The 21,313-nt window shown below is 46.1% G+C and overlaps 1 protein-coding gene across 1 annotated transcript in view; it reads left to right on the top strand.

The window, feature by feature from the left end:
• LOC102873338 overlaps positions 1-20,119 on the top strand; it is a 35,388-nt gene extending 15,269 nt beyond the window's left edge. The window contains exons 4-9 of the mRNA XM_006899634.1: positions 9,478-9,555; positions 10,037-10,075; positions 10,911-10,973; positions 11,260-11,410; positions 11,850-11,995; positions 20,040-20,119. Of these exons, the coding sequence (XP_006899696.1) occupies positions 9,478-9,555; positions 10,037-10,075; positions 10,911-10,973; positions 11,260-11,410; positions 11,850-11,995; positions 20,040-20,102 (540 nt within the window). The 3' untranslated portion in view covers positions 20,103-20,119. The remainder of the gene's footprint in view (positions 1-9,477; positions 9,556-10,036; positions 10,076-10,910; positions 10,974-11,259; positions 11,411-11,849; positions 11,996-20,039) is intronic.
• The last annotated feature ends 1,194 nt before the right edge of the window (positions 20,120-21,313 follow it).

The raw sequence follows: 21,313 nt of genomic DNA, 5'->3' as shown, positions 1-21,313 counted from the left end.
TGAAGTCACAGGCAATTTTCAGCCAGCGCCGGATATAAACCTAACTTTTATGCATCAGGAAACAGCAACAGCAAAATCCATGTGACTTGCGCTATTTTGATAGTCTAGAACCAAACCAGTATTTCTAAGGTACTGGAGATATCTTTCTTTGTGAGGTTGGAGGAAAAGAGCCCAGGAATTGGAAGGTTCTTCCTTTGGAAGGTGTCAAATGTAAACACAATTGTGGACCACCCCAGGAAGTGTGCCAGCTTTAGTTGAGGGGCCTCGAACCTTCTCCTTACCCATTGTATGACTCTCAGTCAGAGAAGCAGCTGGATATGACCAAGGGAGAAACAATTACTGGAAGCCCCACAGGCTTGCTGTACTGTAACCCATTTGTGCCAAATGCCAGTAAGATCTCCGTCCAGACCTAGTGTTGCTTTGGCCTCCAGAATGGCCGGAGTCTTTCTGCTCCTGGCCTTGAAGAAGGCCACATAGGCATGTTGCTAATATCTTATGATACGAGCCTTTCATCCTGGTCACATTCTTTGTCTGTTGAACTGGGTGCTTCTAGAAGTGTCCCCAGAAGTGTTCCTCAAAATGTATTTTCTTTCACTGAGTTCTAGGTCAGCTTCATCAGTGATTGGGGGTGCCGCGTGCTCTCCCCACTCTTTCCTGTGATAGACGTGGCTGAGGGCAGTGCTTTTCATGAAGCTGTTTTGTAGTTGCACTGATGGTTCAGGGCGGGAAGGCAATAATTCCTTCATTTGCCTTGATGCTTCCAGAAACATGGTGAGTGCTCGGAAGGGGAGGGGCCTCGCCGGCTGACTTTAGTGCTTTTCCTAGCAGTCTGGGAATCGTGTGACTGATTATTTTTGTTTTTCGTCAATTACTTAAAAATGGGGTTTTTTGGTGGGTCTTTTAATTGTCCTTTTGTAATAAACTTGTAAAGTAGATAAGGCTCTTAACTGTTTTTTTTTTAACTGTTCATTGTAATTTGAATGATTACAAATTTAAATTTGTTTTAAAAAAATTTGTTTTCTTTTCAGTAGTTCATAGACATTTTGTTTTATTGGAATTTGTGTATGAGTACGCCACATGCAGTGTTTGAACAGAAATTGATTATCATTTAAAAACCAAAAATACACCTACAGTTGGTTGTGATGACAAAAACATTTTTCATAAGCCCATTTTATATGTACCAGTATACCCACAAGGCAGAAAGTCTGGTAGTTTGCCATTTTGGAGCGCTGATGGCCTAGTGAGTAAGGAGCTGCACTGTCAACCCAAACGTTAGAAGTTTGAATCCATGCTCCCTCCAGTTGGAGAAAGATGTGCACTTCTCTCCCATGTGATTAATAGTCACTAAAAATCTGCTGGAGGGTCAGCTATAGGTTTTTTTTTAGTCTTGCCATCAACTAGCCAATGACTGAATGCTTGTCTGCGCCCAACCTCTGTCGTAAATGTCAGGACCTCTTGCTGTGGGGCCGATCCCAGTACGTGGCACAAGCAGAGCAGCCCCAATGTCAGCCAGGCTTTGGAGGAGCAGCAAACTGCTGGTTTCTGTTCCTGTTGTCCCTAAAGGATCCCAGCTTTGCCATCTACCTACTTGGTCATATTCCTCTTACATCTAAAACAGAAGGCATTTCCCTGATGCCTTCCACTTCTAACAATACAGGTGTCTGTAAACCTTCCCTGGGCCAGAAGGAAAGTAAAAAACCCAGTGACCTCCTAACCCATGTTTATGACTTACCACTGACTTAGCCCCTGCCCAACTTCACTAAACTTCCCCCCAAAAAACCCAAACCGACTACCACTGAGTCCCTTCCAAGTAATTTATTGATAGATGCCATTGAGTCCACTACAACTCTTAGCAGCCTTAGCAGTCCAGAATAACAAATCGGGACCTTGTCCTGTCCTGGGTCAGCCTCCTGATCTCTGCTAATACTTGAGCCTACTGTTAGAGTCACTGTGTCCGTCTTGTGGAGGGTCTTATTCTTCCTCTGACCCCTCCCCCTCCTTTCCCAGCATAATGTCTTGCCAGTGACTGGCCTCTCCTGACAACAGTCACAAAGTATATGAGATGGCGTTTCATCATTCTTTCCTCTAAGGAGCACCCCAGTTGCACTTTCTCCAAGACAGACTTATGTATTCTCTTGGCAATCCATGGGATATTCATCACTCTTAAATACCACAATTCAAAGGCATCGGTTCTCTGGCCTTTCATGTTCATTCAACCTTTAGGTGCATAGGAAGCAATTGAAAAAACCATGGCTTGCGTTAGGCACACCTTAGTCTTTATACTGACATCCTACCGTTTTCTTTGGCACTTTTTTATTTTTATTTAATTTTTTTTAAAAAATTTTTTATTTTGTGTATGTGTGTCTGTGTACCGTCAGATCAGATCTGACTGGTACAGGAGGAGATTTTCCCTCCTTTCCCGGCAGAGCATCTGGTGGATTTGAACCATGAGTCTCTGGGATTGCAGTGCAGCTTCTTGCCACTAGGCCATCAGAGCTCCCCTTTTCTTTGGCACTTTAAAGAGATCCTTGATAGCAGATTTCCCAATGCAGCACATCTTTTGATTTCTTGACTGCTGCTACCATGGATGTTGATTGTGGATCCAGGTAAAATGAGACCACCTCCTTTAGGCATCCTGTTGTCTGAACAGTGCAACTAAATACTCACAGCATGATTCACAATCAAGAATGGAGTACGTTAGGTATGTGTCCTTTTTCAATACCTTTTCAATCTATGTGGTGAGTAGAACATTCACGAGGGTGGCCTTTATGAAGAATGTGGCATCAGGATTGGAGGAAGACTCATCAACAACCTGTGCTCATTGAAAATGAGGAGGACTTGAGGTGCTTGCTTGCCGAACATCAAGGACGACAACTGTCAATATGGATTGCATCTCAACATCAAGAAAACAAAATCCACACTGCCAGGACAGTGGGCAGCACTGTGATAAATGGAGAAAATATTGAGGTTATTAATGATTACATCTTACTCAGATCCACAGTCAGCACCCTTAGCTCCAGCAGCCAGGAAATCAAAAGATGAGTTGCATTGGGAAAACCTGCTGTCATTCTCCAGAGTGCTAAAGAGCAATGAATGATGTCAGTCTAAAGACGAAATTGTAGCTCATGCAAGTCGAGGTCTTCTCCGTTGCTTACTTTGCATCTGAGAGCTGGATAATGACTAAAGATGACAGAGGATTGATGCCTTTGAGCTGTGGTACTGGAGAAGAATATTGAACTGAATTACCAAGAGAACGAACAGGTCTCTCCTAGAAAGTGTGAAGTCAGGTTGCTTCTTGGAGGCAAGGATTTTGAAACTGTCTCACATACTTTAGGCAGAAGGGGTCAGTCCTTGGAGAAGGACAGCATACTTGGAAAGGCCAGCACAAGAGAGGAGGACTCTGCATGAGATTTATTGACAAGTGATTATGATAGTGAGGTCAAGTATATTGGAGATGATGAAGTTGACTCGGGATAGAGCAAGGTTCAGAGCCATTGTTCATGGGGTTGCTGTGAATTGTAATTGACTCAATGTCACATACAAATAACAATAAATAATTGGCTCGCATACCTTAAGGTAAGGTCCTGGTGAGGATAATGCTTTGACTGCAAGAATCTTAAATGAAGCTTATGTTTTTGTTGTTGAGCCTCCTGTATGTGGCAGGCACATAAGGTGAGATGTTCTAAGGGCCACTGTAGGACTTCAGAGGAAGGAAACGAGTGAGCAGACAGACCTGCAGTGTGGTTACCCTTTAGCCTAAAGAGTGGATTGGGCAGGGGAATGATGGGAGAAGAGCATCTGTTTAGGAGAGGCTGTGTGGATGTTTGTTGGGGACTGGAGTAGGTGGGACTGGGTGGAACTTTGTCCAGTGTGGTAGCTAAGCTGATGGGGTGAACTCTGGTCTGCCAGTTTCCTGCGCTCTGGTTCTGTGACAAGAGCCACCCTATCATCCTAAACAAGTGCCTAGGGAAGGACCAGCACTTGTGAATAGAAGTTGGGCAATACTGTACTCATCTATGAGCTTGATGAGGCCACCCCGGGGCTACACCACCCTCTTCCTCACAGTCGAACGATTGTTGATGGCAGAGTCAGGAGAAAGAGATCCTTACTTACCCCAGCTCTGCTACTTGATAAACTAAGCTGCATGGCCTTGACGGGTGAGGAGTCTTTCTGGGCCTCCGTTTCCTTGTCTGCACAAGGAGATAGAGGGACAACACTGGCTGTGTTAGCTAGGATCTAGTAAGATCCAAAGAGAAATTCAATTCCGGCTTCTTGGGACTTAGCCCAGAGACAGACGGCTTCCTGGTGACACCACTAGAACTTGCCGCTAATCAGTAAAGCCCGACTTCAGTTTTTTCCTCAGAGGTGCCTATCTTTCTAGATGTTCTAGAATCTAACAGATGAAAACCAGAGGAAAGAATCAACTAGACTGGAGCCAAGGCAGGCTGGGAGCCAAGGCAGGCTGGGAACCAGAATCTGAGCTGGGAATGAGGGAGGATCCCTGTGCTCCCATTCCCACTCCTCATAAGCAGGAAACTTTGTGCTGAGAACTTGCTATTTAAGGGGCCTCTAGGGAAGTTTGGCCAGAAAGGAGCCATTTGAAGAAAGAGAGTTTAAAATTAGCTAGCCTGGGTGAACGGAGGGGTCCTGGTGGTGGGGTGAGAGGAGTAGGGAGTGGGAAGATATGTGGGGAGGTGAATGGAGGCAGAGAGTCCTGTGAGGCCACCTGGGCTCTGGGTCTTGGTCTCCTATTGACCCCAACCATATTCCACCATCCCTGGGAGGAGGAAATGAGCAGAGGTGGAGGCAATGCCTGGACCCCAGGGGTGGACTCCAGTGGTGACACTTCATCTGAATAGACTTGTCTCAGGGGATGGGATGGGTGCCCAAATCCTCTTGTACTTTGCCTGGCATCCTGAACTGCCAACCTGGAGGAGTCGTAGGGAGGCTTGAGTTTTATTTTTTTATTTTTTTTAAATTTTTGTGTGTGTGTGTGTGCCCAAATTTATTGAAAATATTACAGCACAGCAAACAGACTCAAACGGCTCCACGTGGTGTTTTGAAATTCATCCCAACTGTGGGCTGAGTGACCTGGAGGTTGGACAGACTGCCAAAGTCCAAGAGTTTCAGCATTTCCTTAGTATCAGGATCTACTTCAGTGATCTCCTGATCTAGGGCTGAAACCTCTGGTACATAATTATCTCTCCTTTCTCTCTCCTCCTCCTGCAGCTTAATGGAGATGCCTCTCATAGGCCCTCTCTGAATTCCGCTTCATCAGATGTGTGACATAGCCTGCTATCTTGTTCTGGAGTTTCTTGCTGGGAATAATGGCGATCTCCTCGCACACACGCTTGTTCGTGTGGAAGTCATTACTCAGGCGCGTGTAGTATTTCTCAATGATGACCCAGGCCACCTTCTTCATGGTTTTAGTGCGAATGCGGCCCATGTTGGCGGGTCCTTGGTGAAAGAAGAACTAGGAAGCACCGAGTTTTATTTTTTTTTCTATAATTATATTTTATTAATTTTCATAAACATTTACAGAGATTTTGGGTTTCCATTCATTCATTGTTGCACTATTCTCTCTACCCTCCTCCGAGTTTGTTCTTGTCCAAATGCCACAGTGCTTGTCAAAGCCAGTTCTGATTAATCTCCTTTGTCAGTGTGTCCTTTGCCATTCCCTATCACTCCTCCCTGAGAGAGACTTCACCCTGAGTCATAAGGAAAAGGAGATGGCGTATTCTCTTAGCTACTTCCTGCTGAAAAGGGACGCTGTGGGTTTCAGGGTGAAGATCTTCTCTCACTACTCTAAAGGGCCCCTTTGGCAGTAGGAAACACATAGATTTTATGGAGATTGATTTTGGAATTCAGATGCACTCTTATTGATTGTGCTTGGCCGTACATGTACATATCCTTCAAGATGTATCATGGGGGTGTTGCAACCTAGAAGACACAAATTTGACTAACAAGTTATAAGTACATGAGTACAAAAATTATGGAAAAGTAAAAGAAAAGATTCTTTCATTGTTTTACAAACCCTCCCCCAGGTCCCCTCCACCATGCAGCCCTCGCTCTAGTCTCCTGTGATGACAGAAATACCCAGTTACATCTCTCTTTTAGACGGTTCTCTCCCTCCTCTGCTTCAGTGCAGTATACATTATTGAACCCATCTTACTCAGTCTTTCCCCCGAGTTTTATTTTTTAAATAAAGTTTTACTTTATTACTCTTCCTGCCTCCCTCCGCCCTTGTGTGCCATTGAGTCGGATCCAACTGGCACAGGAGGAGATTGCCCATCCTTCTCCAGGAGAGTATATGGTGTATTCCAACTGTGCATCTTCGGGATTAGAGCACAGCTTCTTGCCACTAGGCCACCAGAGCTCCCTAGGCCTGGGATTTGAATCCTAGGCCTGCTCTTCAAGGAATAAGCTGTTTGACCTTGACCAGGTCACTATGTGGAGGTTTCCATGTGAAACCAAGGCCCTTACCTTAAGAATCTGGATGTTTATATGGAGTCCTGCTAAGCCCACCTTGGCAGGCCAGTTTCCCCTGTCCAGGTGCTGTAGGGAGCAAGATGGGACTGAGAGCAGTGCATGAGGCTGTAAAATAGAAGCTTCATCGCAGGCTTGGGAACAGAGGCTGGGGAAATGGTTTAAAAAAATGCATTACCAAAGTGAGAAGAAGCCTTCTAAATGGCAAAAGATTTCTTCATGGCTCAGCTTGACAAAAACTCTCGAAGGGAAGCTTATATTTTTCCCTTTTTCTGCAGGCCAAGGACTGTAGTCATTCTTGTGTGAGTGGGGTGGGACCCTGGTGACCAGCAGCTGTCATGATGGTTTTCTTCGGCATTCCTGTCACTGTTGAGGGTGGGTGTCATTGTGTAGGTGCTGGGTGCAGCTTTGCCTGGCATTGCTCTGGGTCCCCAAGAACAGTGTCTTAAAAGGCCTGGATTGAGCAGGCCACCACTAGAGCATGCAGAAAGTACCTCTGGATATGGTGATATGGCCCGCTAGCTGAATGCTTTGAACACTGGCCACATGTTGGGCTGAAATGAGTCATGTCAGTTGTAATTAGTGTAATTAGTTACCTTAGCACAGCTGAATGAACCACTGCCAGGCCCACACCACCCTCCCAGCCATTGCTGTGTTTGAGTCTATTGTTGGAGCTGCTGTTGAGGGTCTCTTCTATTTTCACGGACGTAGCACTTAACCAAACATGATGTTCTTCTCCAGGGACTGGCCCCTCCTGAAGACCTGTCGAGGTGTATGCAGTAGTTTTGCCATCTTTACTTCCAAGGAACATTCTGGCTACACTTTTTTTTTTAATTTGTTTTTAAGGGAGCTCTGATGACCTAGTGACAAGAAGCTGCACTGCAATCCCAAAGGTGTGCGGTTCAAATCCACCAGATGCTCTCTTGGAGAAAGAGGGACAATATCCTATACCGATCAGATACAATTTGACGGTACACACCCACACACGAAAAATAAAAAAGAAATTAACAAAATTAAATTAATTTTGATGAAACTTTATAGAGACTTTGGATTTCCATTCATTCATTGTTTCACTTTTCTCTCTGCCCACCCCTCTGCCAATTTGCTCTTCTCTTTGAAAAGTAAAAGAAAAAATTATTTCATTGTTATTCAAACCCTCCGCCCAAGTCCACTCCACTATGCTACCTGTGTTCTGGACTCCTATTATAACAATAATATCTAATCACATATCCCTTTTAAACAGTTTTCTCCCTCATCTGTTTCAGTGCAGTATATATTATTGAACCCATCCTTCTCAGTCTCCCCCAACCTTGAGGTCAGTCCTGTTTTACAACAGTGGTGTCTTGCAGTATTTGTCCTTTTGTGACTGAGATACTTCACCCAGCATAATGTCCTCTAGGTTCACCCATTTTGGTGACCCTGGAGGACATTATACTGAGTGAAATATCTCAGTCATAAAAAAATACTGCATGGAGGCACTGTTGTAAAGCAGGACTGACCTCAGGGTTGGGGGAGACTGAGAAGGATGGGTTCAATAATGTATACTGCATTGAAACAAATGAGGGAGAAAACTGTTTAAAAGGGACATGTGAGTAGGTATTTTTGTCATGACAGGAGTCCTGAACGAAGGCTGCATAATGGAGTGGACCTGGGGGAGGGATTGTAAAACAATGAAAGAATTTTACTTTTCAAAGAGAAGAGTGTACTGGGATGGGAGGGGTGGGCAGGGAGAAAAGTGCAATGAATGAAAATCCAAAGTCTCTGTAAATTTTCATTACAATTAATAATACAAAAACAAAGAGCCACAGTTGAAGTAGGAAGATGTTCCTGCCAAGCATCTTCCTGTGGTCCTTGCTTGTAGTTTAGGAGGTCAGGATTATTTAGGAGGTCAGGTTTGGTGGATCCACAAAGTGGGCACCTGGAGTCTCCAATGTTGATTTTGCTGTCAGCTTTGTCACCTGGCTTCACCACCCACTTGAGATCAAGGACAACAATTTGTGGCTTCACCTGCTTCACTTGAAGCTGACCAAGATCCTACTCAATGCTTCAAACCTTGGATAATTGTTCCAACAGACTCCTCACCCAGCTCCTCTATTCATTTGTTGAACATTTAGTACCTGGATGGTGCCAAGTGGCAAGAAGGCATAATAATAGCTCTTATGGAGTCTCCACCCAGTGTAGGGGAGGAGTAGGTCATAGAGAGAGTTCCAAGCCTTCTGTTAAATCTGTGCAGGACTCAAGACACACTGGGCCTCAGTTCTATTTACGTTTGCATCATCTTGGGGTCTGTGGGTATCTTATGAGAACATGGATGCATTTTAACTTATCAAATTTTTTTTCCGCTTGGGGAGAGGATGTGGAATGTTGAGAGAGTTCTCTCATTTTCCTCCTGTCCTGTTGGTGTTGTGATCTTTGACAGCTGGGCAGGAGTAGAACCAGCCAAGAATGCATTTTTGTGCATTTAGGGGGTTAAGGCACATAGCTTTCCTTCAGATTCTTGGAAGAGTCCTAGATCAGAAAAAGGATCCTTTGGTCTGTGCCTTTTACTTAAACAAGGGCTACTCTTCTCACCTCACAATTAGTCTGTGCACAGAGGTGTCTGAGTATTGACAGCAGCCAGGGTGCTGTGAGCCTAGAGACATTTAACTATGGAAAGTTAAATGCTAGAAAATTGTTAGACACTATCAAGTCTATTTGGACTGCATAGTGACCCATTTGACAAAGTAGAACTGCCTCATAAGGTTTTCTAGGTCATAACTTTACAGGAGCAGATCATGAGCTCTTTGTCACACAAAGCTTCTGGGTGGATTCGAACCTCTAACCTTTCAATTGGCAGCTGAGTGCTTACCTGATTCATCATGAAGGCTTCTTGCTTAGGAATTTATAGTTTGCTTCAACACACAAAGGAGACGCAGGAAATAAGGAATCTTTCTAAGTCTTTAGTGAAGAGCCGTCTAGACCGGCCCTGACCACTGTTGTCTCTTGTTCCAGGTCCGGACATTGTTTGTAAGTGGCCTCCCTGTGGATATTAAGCCCAGAGAGCTGTACCTTCTCTTCCGGCCATTCAAGGTGAGTCGGGTGGTCAGGGTGGTCAGTAGGTGTGGTGCTCTGGTCTGGAGTGGGCAACAGGAAGATAGTTTCTGAAAGGATTTTAGGAAGCATGGTCTAAAGCCTGAGCCTCTACTTCCTCATCTGTAAAGTGGTGATAGGGACTCTGGACAGATTTTACCATATAAAGAATCTTGGGGATTCAGTCCAGCCTTTTTAGTTTGCAAAGGAGAAAATGTAAGAGGTAAAGCCTGTGCCCAGGATTGCAAACTAGTGGAGCAAATGAGAGTTTATGCATGAACTAGTGAATGCTGCCTCGTGATGCCCACCCCGTTCCCTGGCCCATGTGATACTTAGCACCCTGGGGCAGGAGGGTAGAATGGGGCCTTGTGGGCGGAGGAGGGGACAGGAGGAATAGAGGAAAAGGGGGTCTGTGGGAAAGGGCCAGGGTATCACCCCAAAGATGCGACCTTTGCTCATGTTCTGTCCCCTCTCCCCACAGGGATATGAAGGATCCCTGATCAAGCTCACATCAAGACAGGTAATTTCTCTTTTAGGCCTTTGTCTTTTTGCCAAGCCCAATCTGCTGAACTTGGAAGTGAGACCTGTTCCTTTTCCCCTAAGCTTGAGGCATCTGGATGCTGAGACCCACTCCCTCCGTACCGGGCTCTGTTGTGGGTGATGGAGGGAAGCTTCCAAGAGTCCCTACAGGCCATCAGTTTCGTAGGCCCCGGAGGCTGAGAAATCAGGAAGACCTAGAATTAGAGGCCAGGGCCCCCAGGTCCGGCCAGGCTCAAGGGCTGATCCACAGTGACGTGAGGCTGAAGAAATTTTCAACCTGTAGCCCCTTGATTGAACGCAGAGCCTTCCTGTGCCCTTGATACATTGGGGGAAACACTGGGCCTTATATGAGTTTTATTGGAAGGGAGGTATTTCATGCAGTGGAATGAAACTTTGCCAACATTGTTTCCCCACAATGTGGTACCTGGGAGGGAGGATTCTTGACTTTGGTTTTTTCTTTTGTTTTGTTTTTTAATTTTATTATTTTTTCAGTGTGTACCGTCAAATTGAATCTGACTGGTACAGGAGGAGATTGCCCCTCTTTTTCCAGCAGAGCATCTGGTGGATTTGAACCACATTGCTCTGGGATTGCAGTGCAGCTTCCTGCCACTAGGCCACCAGAGCTCCCAATTCTGACTTTTTGAACCTGCTGCTCTCATTTAATATAGGAAAGATTCGGACAAGAGATTTTAATTTATTTCCTTCTCTCTCTGGTCAGCAGGCCACGTGTGGCTTCTAGTTAAATGATGGGGCAGTTTTGGGTGAGGGGTGGACTATTGGGAGAGATGCAGGGTGTTCTCTCTTTTTCCTACTAGCCTGTTGGTTTTGTGATCTTTGACAGCCGGGCAGGAGCAGAAGCAGCCAAGAATGCACTGAATGTGAGTAGGTTAAGACCAGATCTTTCTATGAACCCATATCTGTCTCCCAGACGGCGAGTGTCCCTGTTCCTTCTTGTACACCCCGTCCCCCACTTTGTGTCACACTGATGGGCAGGCACTTGCTTCCACACCATCCCACCATGCCAAGTGCTGTTGATACCTATGGGGCATGAACAGCCATTCCTCTGCTTCATTCCACACACCCACCCACCCCCAATTTGAAGAAAGAAGCCTGGATTGATGGTCTGAGGCCTACAGTCTTTGTCTCTCTCTGCTTTCCATGTAGGGTATTCGTTTTGATCCCGAGAACCCTCAGACCCTGAGGCTAGAGTTTGCCAAAGCCAACACCAAGATGGCCAAAAGCAAGTTAATGGCTACACCAAATCCCAGCAGTACGCACCCCGCCCTGGGAGCACACTTCATCGCACGGGACCCCTGTGAGTGACATGCACGGCTGTCTTCCTGGTACTCTGTACATGGCCATGGCTGGAGGCCCTCAAGAAATTGCCTTCAGAAAACCAGGAATTCAGATTTGGGTGGAGAGAATCTGTTCTGACTCTGTCCTTCTCCAGCGGCTTTTTCACCATTCATCTCTGAAGTCTGCATCTTCTTCCTTAAGAATGGCTGAGCTCCCACCTGGTCAGGGCTGCCTGATTTCCCTAAAACCTTATCAGATTTCTCCTGGTGGAGGTGGGCTGGCACCATCTGGGAGCATCTCAGAACCTAAGCTGAATTAACATGGCTTTTTCCCAGTGGCGGTCTGACTTGAGTAGGAGATACTTATAGCTCAATTATAGTACTAAGATTTTTTTCTGTTGTTTAAAAAAGAATGGGTATAGGTATTCTGATGATATGGTCTGTTGTCTCTCGCTGCAGATGACCTGATGGGAGCTGCTCTAATCCCCGCATCCCCTGAGGCCTGGGCACCCTACCCACTGTACACCACAGAGCTGAGCCCAGCCATATCACACACCACGTTCACTTACCCGGCTGCCACCGCTGCCGCTGCCCTCCATGCTCAGGTGAGACCCTTGGGGCAGGTCAGGGCCAGAGAATGAGGGCTCTAAGCTGGCCAGGCCTCATACCTAGTGCTGTAGCCAGAGTGTTGTCTTCTCCAAGTCTAGGCCTTGGGGATCTACATTCTTGTTTTTAGGATTTGGGATCTGACTGAGGGGAGGGAGAAGATCATCCAGGTATTGGAAACAGAATGAATGCTGGGGGTATAGTTGGACACTGCTGGGTTCTACCCTCTGGACATCCCAGGGCCAGGCACAGTGTTGTAGTTTTACTTAAATATACGCATTAGAAGGACTTTGCAACCTTATAGAACCCCCTCGTGTTAGTTTCCTATGAGTACTATGTGTCCCTAACATAAACCAGTTACATGTAAAAATACAGCCCTGTGGTTTGTCTTTAGTGATACTCAGATCCCAGGCTGAGTGTAAGTCTGCAGAGCTAGACTGTCTGCCTCAGTCTTTGTTTTTATGAACTTGAGCCAAGTGATCAGACATTGTACTTAGGTGTTCACTCGTTGGTAAGGTAGGAATAATAATACAGTATACCTCAGAATTGTTGGGGGAATTAAATGCTAGCATGCATAAAGTGCTAGAACCCTACCAAGCATGCCAGGCATGTCCTTATGCTGTTGTTCTCATCACTGCTGGACCCTCTTCACTGTGAACCTGCCCTGGGGTGGGAAAGGACAGGGCACGGATGTTGCTGGGGTGTTAGATCTGCCCCGAGAGGCCACTAGAGCTGAGGGCCAAATGGTCAGGCACTGGGTCTAGTCAGTGTCCAGGTCTGACAACACGCTTCTGGAGGATCTTCAGAACATGCAACAAGGATGTCCCGTCCAGTCATGAGGACACCTCACGTTGACGAGAACTGAATGGTATGTGATAGGACGCTACTGTGGGTGATAGCTGAAGACCAGCCCTGCTCAAGTGGGGTCTGTGATGAGCGAGGTGGCTGAAGGAACTTGCAACCAGCCATGGATCCTGCTGAGGGGGAGAAGAGGGGGGTTGTGAGCCAGACTGGGGCAGAAGAACCAGAAAAGTAGAGCTCTTAGAAACTAGCAGCCGGAGGCTGGGAGGGGTAAGTCCATACTCTGACCAGATACTGTATGCCTTCCCGTCCTCAGGGTCTCCGAGGGGCTTAGTGACAAGTGAGTTCTCCGTATTCTGAGGAGGGAAAATGCGATTTCAGAGCCTACCTTGGCCTAACCATTTCCCCTAGAAGGATTCTCCCTGACTAGAGCAGCGTTAGATTGTACAGGGGCAAGATAGGACTTAAACCTGGCAGTGTTCCCAGCAAAGCACCACAGACAACTGGAAAATTAATTGGAGGGCAGGAAGCGGGTACAGAGCATTTCCCTGGGGAAGTTGCCTGGGAATTTACTGCAAACTAGGCTCTGTAGCACACAAGGTGGTTCCTAGTCCTCTGACCTGTGCATGTGGGACACTGGCAGCTACTCTTGTCCCCTCTGAGGGGTGGAGGTATCCTCTGAGGGTGTGTGGATGGGTGACAGGCTCCTGGAGGCTGAGCTCCTGGCCTATGAGCCTGGCTGTGCCACCAGCACGTGACTGTATCTCTGAGCTCATGTCTTTGTCTCTAGAATGAGAGGGTTGGATCAGAGCAAATGGAGATGGTCTGACCCATCTGCTCTGGGATGCTAGGTCCTGGTGATGAGGTGGTAGATCTTGGAAGCCAGGGCAAAGGGTTTGTCAGATTAACAGCAGGGGGGGCCTCTGCCTTTTGTAGACCCAACATTGTCTCTCTTTAGCTCTATGGAGCTCTTGAAAGTAGCTATCTCTTTGCTGTTGTCTCCATTTCCAGCTTCCTCTCATTGTACTCGCTGGGCTGTCCAGCGCAGAGTCCAGCTGTTACTATTGGTTGCTATCTTGTTATTTCCAACTCACATCAATGCGACTGTACAGAGTACTGCTCTGTCGGGTTTGCACAGCTGTGAAGCAGATTACCAGGCCTCTTTTCCATGGCATCTCTGAATGAGTTCAAACCCCTAGCCTTTTTGTTCATAATAGAGTGTTTACCTGTTTGTGCCACCCAGGAATTCCTTTGTCTCCATTCACATCCTGACGCTGACTTTCAGCAGCTGTGTGACCTTGGGCAGGTTACTTTCCCTCTCTTTTTTATTGATTTCTTTGTAAAATGATGATGATAATAATATCTCCTTCCTTAGGGTGGTTATTAGCAAAAATTTATTTTCATTGTGAGGTTTTTCTTAAGTCACCTCTGAGGCTGAAGGCCTCCACAGTGAGTCCCTGCCTTCTGGTATCTAAGCAAGGATGGGAAAGGGACAACGCCAGAGAACAGGGACAATTTAGGATAGATAGAAAAATAGCAAGAGGTTAGCTCATTAGTGCTGCCTGTGCTAATCAGTCTCTCTGGACATCCATTTCCTCATCTGTAAAATGGACTGTTAAAACCCAAGTACAGGAGTAGGTATTAAAATGTTTCCACATCAGAGCATTTTCTTTTCCCTCCGACAGCTCCTTTCCCCAGCTCCTTCTGATAGTGTCACCAGAAAGTACTTGAAGGAAGGGGTCACTAAAGTTCCCAGGTGTCTTATTCTGAAACCCAAGGACCAAGGCTTTTGGGGCCTCAGGGTAGGAGCGTAACTGACAGAAGGTATGAGGTAAAAGGCAATGGGATGAGAACAGCAGCTCCTTTCTCTCCCCAGCGTTCACACCCTGACTGCCCCAGCCTAAGCAGAGGGGTCCACACTCACTCTCTGGCCACAGGAACTGGGGGCTTGAGAAAGCTATGCTGTAGTCCTGAAGGCACAAAGAAGGGGCAGTCTGCACCCTTGCAATTTACTGCCTTTGTAAGCCTGCTGGAGAATGAGCTGCGAGTTTCTTCAGAGAAGAGGCGGAGGTAGGGGGTTGCGGCTGGGGATCATCAGTCCCTGGAAGTGATATCAACTCCCTTGCTCTGTTTTCTTATCTGTGTAATGAGGGTGGAGTTGCTGGGTTTTGCACACACCAGGTTAGCACTTTGAGTCCACTCAGAAACTCCTTGGAAAAAAGACCTGATTGACTTCCAAAAAAACCAGGCACTAAACTCTACCACAGGTTGGTCCCTATCAGATGCGTGACAAAAAGCAAAGGCAAGCATTTTCTCTCTTCTCTTCCCCTTGGCTTATTATGGCACTCCTCAGAAAGCCTGGCAGGTGGTTGGGTGCAGGTAAGTGAGTACGTCCATTGATAGGAAACTGTCACAAACATGATTATGGGCAGTTACTCTTTCTAAAATTTAGGTATTGGGACTTTTATCCCCCTAACCTTTAAGCTGTGTAATGAACTTCATTAAGATTATGCACTCCCCCAAAAAGATTCCTGTTGACCTGCCCAAGCATTACAGGTGTTTTTTTTCCCTCCTCCATACTTTCCCCTCTCTCCAGTCCCTGACAAACACTACTTTGCTCTGTTCTTATTCTACATGTGTCCTTTAAGTGTAATAGTACCATATTATCTTGTGCCTGACTTCTTTCACTGACCATAGGGTTCTCAAGGTTCATCCAGATGTTCTAGCATGTGTTAAGTGAGCCTAAACTGGAAATGCAAATTAAGAGATAATGTGCTTTGAACTCGAGCTGAAATGACAGCAACACAATTTGACACACAAAACAGAATTCACAGTTATGTTTTGAACTTTTAAACAAATCTCTAACAGACAAGAGAACATGAAATTGTAATACCTGATTTAAATAGTTCATACTATTATGTTTTGTGTACTGTACAGCCAAAGCAAAACAACACTGACATAAAGTTAAATAAAATTATAATTTTTTAGGTACAATCATTATCTACATAAACTCTGACTCAAAGTTCTGTGCTAATCATAAGCCTCATTTCTGTTAATGATTGCATCTCTAGAGCATAAATGTTTAAAGTTGGAACTTAAGAATAAGTTTGTAGAAATACATATGTATTTATGCTTCATATAATATTCGTTTGAAGAGTCCTGCCAAAAAAAGCTCTATCTTTAGTATTTCATTGAAATTAAAAAATCAACTACAAAAACACACAACTCATTTCTATTTATGGCAGGTATATTTCATTGTATGTATGTGCTACATCTTGGTTTGAGTCCAGCTTCATTTTTTTGCATCCAGTTGTCCACACTCCATTTGTTGAAATTCAAATCCATTTACCAAAAGTGAATGTGAGAGGTTTACTTCCAGATCCTCAAATCCATTGGCTTATATGCCTGTCCCTGTTTGTATATCATACTGTTTTGATTATTGTGGCTTTGTAATGCATTTTAAAATTAAGCAATATGGCTTTGTTAACATTATTTTGAACCTTTTGTAATTTTTCTGCAACTCATACTAGGTAGAATTGACCTATTAAGTCTTCATTCAGTTCATGATGTCTTTCCATTTAATTAGGTATTTATAGTTCTTTTTTCATGAGTATTTAATAGTAAAGTTTATTCCTATACATGTTATTCTTTTAGATCTATTTAAAAGGATACTTTTTGTAATTTTCTTACTGTTTGGTGGTGGTGTGTAGGTACATAACTCTTCTCTCTGTATTCATCTCATATTCTGCAACTTTGCTACATTGTTCATTAGCCCTATAGCTTTAGTAAAGGTTTGGGACATCTGCTGTATATGGTGTCCTGTTAGCCTCAAATAGATAGCTTTACTTCTTTTCAGAGTCGGAGACTTTTTATTCCTTTTTCTTGCCTGCTTACTCGGGTCCGCACGTCCAGCACAATGTGGAATAGCAGGGATGAGAGCCGGCATGCATACCTTTTGTCTAATATTAAAAGGGATGTCTTCACTACAATCCCAGAGGTGTGTGGTTCGAATCCACTAGATGCTTTGCTGGAGAAGGAGGAGAATCTCCTCCTGTACCAGTCAGATCCTATGTGATGGTATACACACACAAAATAATAAAAATTAATTTTTTATGTATATAAAAAGGGAAGTCTTTCATTGTTGAGTGTGTTTATTGTGGTTTTCCATAAATGCTCTTTATCATGTTGAAGAATTTTCCTTTTATCCCTAGTTTGCTGAGTCTTTATTTTTTTCCACGAAGAATATTTGACAGAGTATCTTTTCTACATTAGAGATGATCATGAGATTTTTCTCCCTAAATTCCATTAAGGAGCTCTGATGGCCAAGTGGTAAGGAGTGGCTCTGAGAACCCAAAGGCAAGGGGTTCAAATCTACCAGCTGTTCAGGGAGAGAAAGTGGGCAGACTCTTCCTGTGTAATTTACAGTCTCTGAAAACCACTGGGGTTGATTCTGATTCAGCAGCACATAACAATGCCACATACTGATTGATTGTCTCATGGTGACCCACCCTTAGTACTGGGATAAAGCCCACTTGGTCTTGTATGATTTAGATAGAGTTTGTTGGAATTTCCTTGAGGATTTTTGTATGTTTATTCCTAAAGCATATTGATCTCTAATTTTCTTTCGTTGTGTCTTTATCTGGCTTTCATGTGTAAGTCATGCTGGCTTAACAGAAAACTATTAGGACTTTATTTTTCATGTTAGTAAATGTTAGCTGTATTTTGGAATTGCTAGCTGGTGTACTTTGTATGAATGTCGTTCTCTGCCAGTGGTAAACTGGGTTTTGTCCACAACTTTTTGCTGCTTGTAGACTATCCTGCAGTACATGCCCTTGCTCACATTCTTCTGGCACTTGTCCAGTTTCTTTTTCTTATGATAAATTCCTAGAATAGTTTCAATGTCAAAAGTGTAGACCTGGCCAGTCTGCGTTAAGATTCTGTATTATTTTAATTACTTAGTGTTGAGTGAGGCCCCATATTTATTGGCTTTTCGTGTTTCTCGCCTTGTGGATTCCTTCCTTCTTCCACTCCAATTAGTGTGTTCTCTCATTTAAGATTTGAGACAAGACTGGCTCACTTGGTGTTGATCTTGGCCTCCTGCAGAAAACTGGAGGCCCTGGAGGACACGTCTGATGTGCTGGGGTGTGGGTAAGAGGTTCTCCATATTCCTTGATCTGAGCTGGGACAAGAAGGGAGAGTTCTGGAAAGGACCACCATGCCACTCTAGTAGAAGACTTTAGACCCTTGGTCTATGCTGGACATCTGCGGGAGGGGAAGGCAGCCTCCCTAGATGCCTTCTGTCCCCTTCAGAGGCCCTGCTGTCCTGGGATCTCTCCTCTTCTCCTGCCCCAAGGAGTCTGCTGACTTCATCTCAAGTTTGGAGACAGGTGTGTGAGCACCATGTAGACTGGATCATGCAGGTTCCTGAGGGTGGCCTTAGAGAAGTCCTCAGCCTCCCTAATAGTAAGGAGAGGGGCCTGGCAGCTTCCTGGGGTTCTGTCTCGGACACTGACGGCACCTCCCCAGTCAGAGGCCCTTGTAAAGATGCCCTGGTTGGAGGCTGAGTGAAGACAGGGCAGCCTGGCAGGGCGCCCAGGGCTGGAACACACTATGAGTTGCTGGTCACAACACCACTGCTGGCCCTCATGTGTCCCTCTCCTGAAAGGAGTGTTGACATCCAGCCTGCCTTCCTCTGAGAGGGCTTCCCACAGCTCAGTGGTGGCAAAAAGAGGCTCCTTCCCACTCAGCTGTCATCAAGGAAGGGCGGAAACCAGTTTCAGGTGTTCAGGAGACAGGATAGCACCTAGAGCTCAAAGGTGAAGAGTCTCCTGAACCTGAGGACAGACAGGGCTCGGCAGAGGGCACTCCAGCATCTTTGGGGTGGACTGCACCGCGGTTGAGGCCGTGCCATGTCCTCACAGCCTGGGGAAGGATCCTGGGGTTGAGTAGGCAGCCAGCAGCCTGGTCCTGCTGTGTCCCAGGGTCTGAGGATAACCAGACCCTAATTTCCGCTTGAGCTCCAGGGAGGATGTGATGGCAGAATCCTGCACTGTGCCTTCGGTCCATTAGTCACTTGCTGCCAGGAAGTGATCCACAGCTCATCCATAGCGGGTTTTCAGAAGCTGTAAATCACACAGGGAGAGACGGCCATCTTTGTTCCATGGAGCCACGCATTATAGACTGGGCCACCAAAGCCTCAGACGTGGAGGGTGGACAGGATCAGGTTCTTGACAACCTCTCTTCCTTTAGTCCCAGCAGCCTGGCATTGTTTGAAATCTGTTTGTGGGTCACTCCTCTTGGCAGTAGCTGCTCATTTTCACAATGACTCCCCTTTCCCAGAGGCCTAGATCTCTGCCCGGGTCCTCATCCCTCCTCTCCCTCTCAGGGCCTTTTACCCGGCCCCGGCCCTCCCAGGCACCTTCCCTGCTGGCTAGCTGCTGGACAGCGAGCACCACTTGCCTTCCTAACAGCCAGCTCATAGGAAGAGGGGACGTATGGGATTTCCTTGACTGGTTTCTGGGAGTCTTTTTCTGCTGGATAGAGAGAAATGGCTACTGCTCTGTGGGTTCGTTCAGGTTCCATGGACAGATCCAGGATATAGGGACCTGCCTGGCATGGAATGCTCTGAAACTGCATTCCACCACCCCGAGGGTTTGTAGACTCCTTGTATTCAGATTTGTGATGGGACAGCAGTGGGTAGGGAGGCTGGAAGGGGGAATCAAGCACCAGCTAGCTGCCTCTCCCCCATAGCTTCCTTGGAGAGCCACCCAGGATTCCTGAAGGTCACTGTGAGCCATGCCCCTGGGAGACGACACCAACTTGGATTTTTAATGTATTTTCATGTTCTTATCTAACTGCCCCATGTCTGTCTTCTACGTCTCCATCTGAGTCAGAGCAAAATGTTTTATTAGGTTAATGCTTATAATTTTAGGAGTTCCCACTCTCCCAGTAAAGGGAAGATTGTTGACTCCCTGGCCCCCGGCTGTCAGTACCCCACCTGGCATTTGTGAATCTGAACGTTTATTAAATAGACTTAACTCATTTGAACCTGCCCTTCAGAGGCAGGTCAGGTGGTGTGCTGTTTATTTTCAGGATGGAGAAAGTGATGTCGGAGGTGAGTAGTAACTGGTCCCTTGTCTGTCAGACAGTGAGGAATCCAGGACCCCAGGAGGGCCCTGATTGATGACCATGATACTGGGAGGGGACAATCCAGCTAGCACCCAACTTTAGATTCTCTTGCAGATGCGCTGGTACCCTTCTTCTGATACCACCCAGCAAGGATGGAAGTATCGTCAGTTCTGTTAGCCCTTCAGTAAGTGTCAGCCCCAGAATTCGGGTTGAAAAGCATCATTGGTCCTGGCTTTCCCCAGTGTTCGGGCTCTTCCTCTCCCTGCCTGAGTCTGAGAGCATGCTCATTCTACAGCCGCACCCCAAGTGTGTGTTCGTCTACACCCTGACCCTGTGAGCATGCCTATTCTAGGTCCACGCCTAGTCTCTTTCCCCTCTGTCTTCCCATCTGTTACCCCTCTGCCTTTAATCTGCACAGACGCTTCAGGGTCCTGAAAGAACACAGAGGGCAGGGCCTCCCATAGCCTCACACCTCTGCTCACGACCACCTCTCTCCCCTTCCAGGTCCTGTCACCACGACTTGAAGCCCTTCCCACTGGGGTTCCCAGGAGTCGGTTCTGGGGAATCTGTCCGTGGCACCCAGAGCTTCCGCTATCCCCCAGGCAGCCTGTGGAGAGAGCTGCTACTGCTTCCAAAGACTGTGAATTTTAAGCCTGACTCAGTGGACTGCTTCCTCTTTCCTGTCCCTCCTTTTCCTCAGTCCTGTCCTTCCCCAAGTCCTTTCTCCATGGTCTCAGGGAGAGTTCAGGAGCCACCTGGCTGAGACACCAGGCCCCTTCCCTTTTAGGCCTCACTGGGACCAAGCAAGGCCCAGCCTTCTGCCCAGACTTGCTTTGGTAGCTCCAAAAGGAAATGAGGCATTTAATTTTGCATGTTTTCTGGCATGAATGAAGACACTTAAACTTGTGTATATGTGAGTGTACAGTTTGTTCTCACATTGGGGTCACCATAGCAACAGGTCCTGACCACTAATGGCCCATTATCCCTGATCTGCTCCTCACACCCCTCACCCGCCTGTCTGCTCCAGTGAGGATGTCCGCTGTGTGTCCACTCTCCTACCCCCCACACTTACACGCTGACCAGCAACAACAAAAATTCTAGCAAATAGAATATTCTCCCCCCAGTCGGAATCTTCCACTTCTGCTCAGAGGGGCCAAGGACTGTCACTACGGCCTCTCCCTGCCGGTCACTTTACCTCACCACAGCACACGGTCCTCACCACAGCACACGGTCCTAACTCCTTTCCAGATTTCCAGACCAACCAAAAAATGAAAGTATTTTTGTACCCTGTGTAACAAAATATTTATGCATCATAAAGGATTTTTCGTGTGTGTGTGCAATTAATTATTCAAGAGACCTTGTTTGCCCTGTCAGATGAGTTTAATGTT

The sequence above is a fragment of the Elephantulus edwardii genome, unplaced genomic scaffold (assembly GCF_000299155.1).
Source record: "Elephantulus edwardii isolate Elephantulus edwardi_28Jun2011 unplaced genomic scaffold, EleEdw1.0 scaffold00263, whole genome shotgun sequence".
NCBI classification, from domain to species: Eukaryota; Metazoa; Chordata; class Mammalia; order Macroscelidea; family Macroscelididae; genus Elephantulus; species Elephantulus edwardii.
The sequence above is the reverse complement of the archived record's forward strand: the minus strand, read 5'-3'. Positions and strand labels throughout refer to the sequence as shown.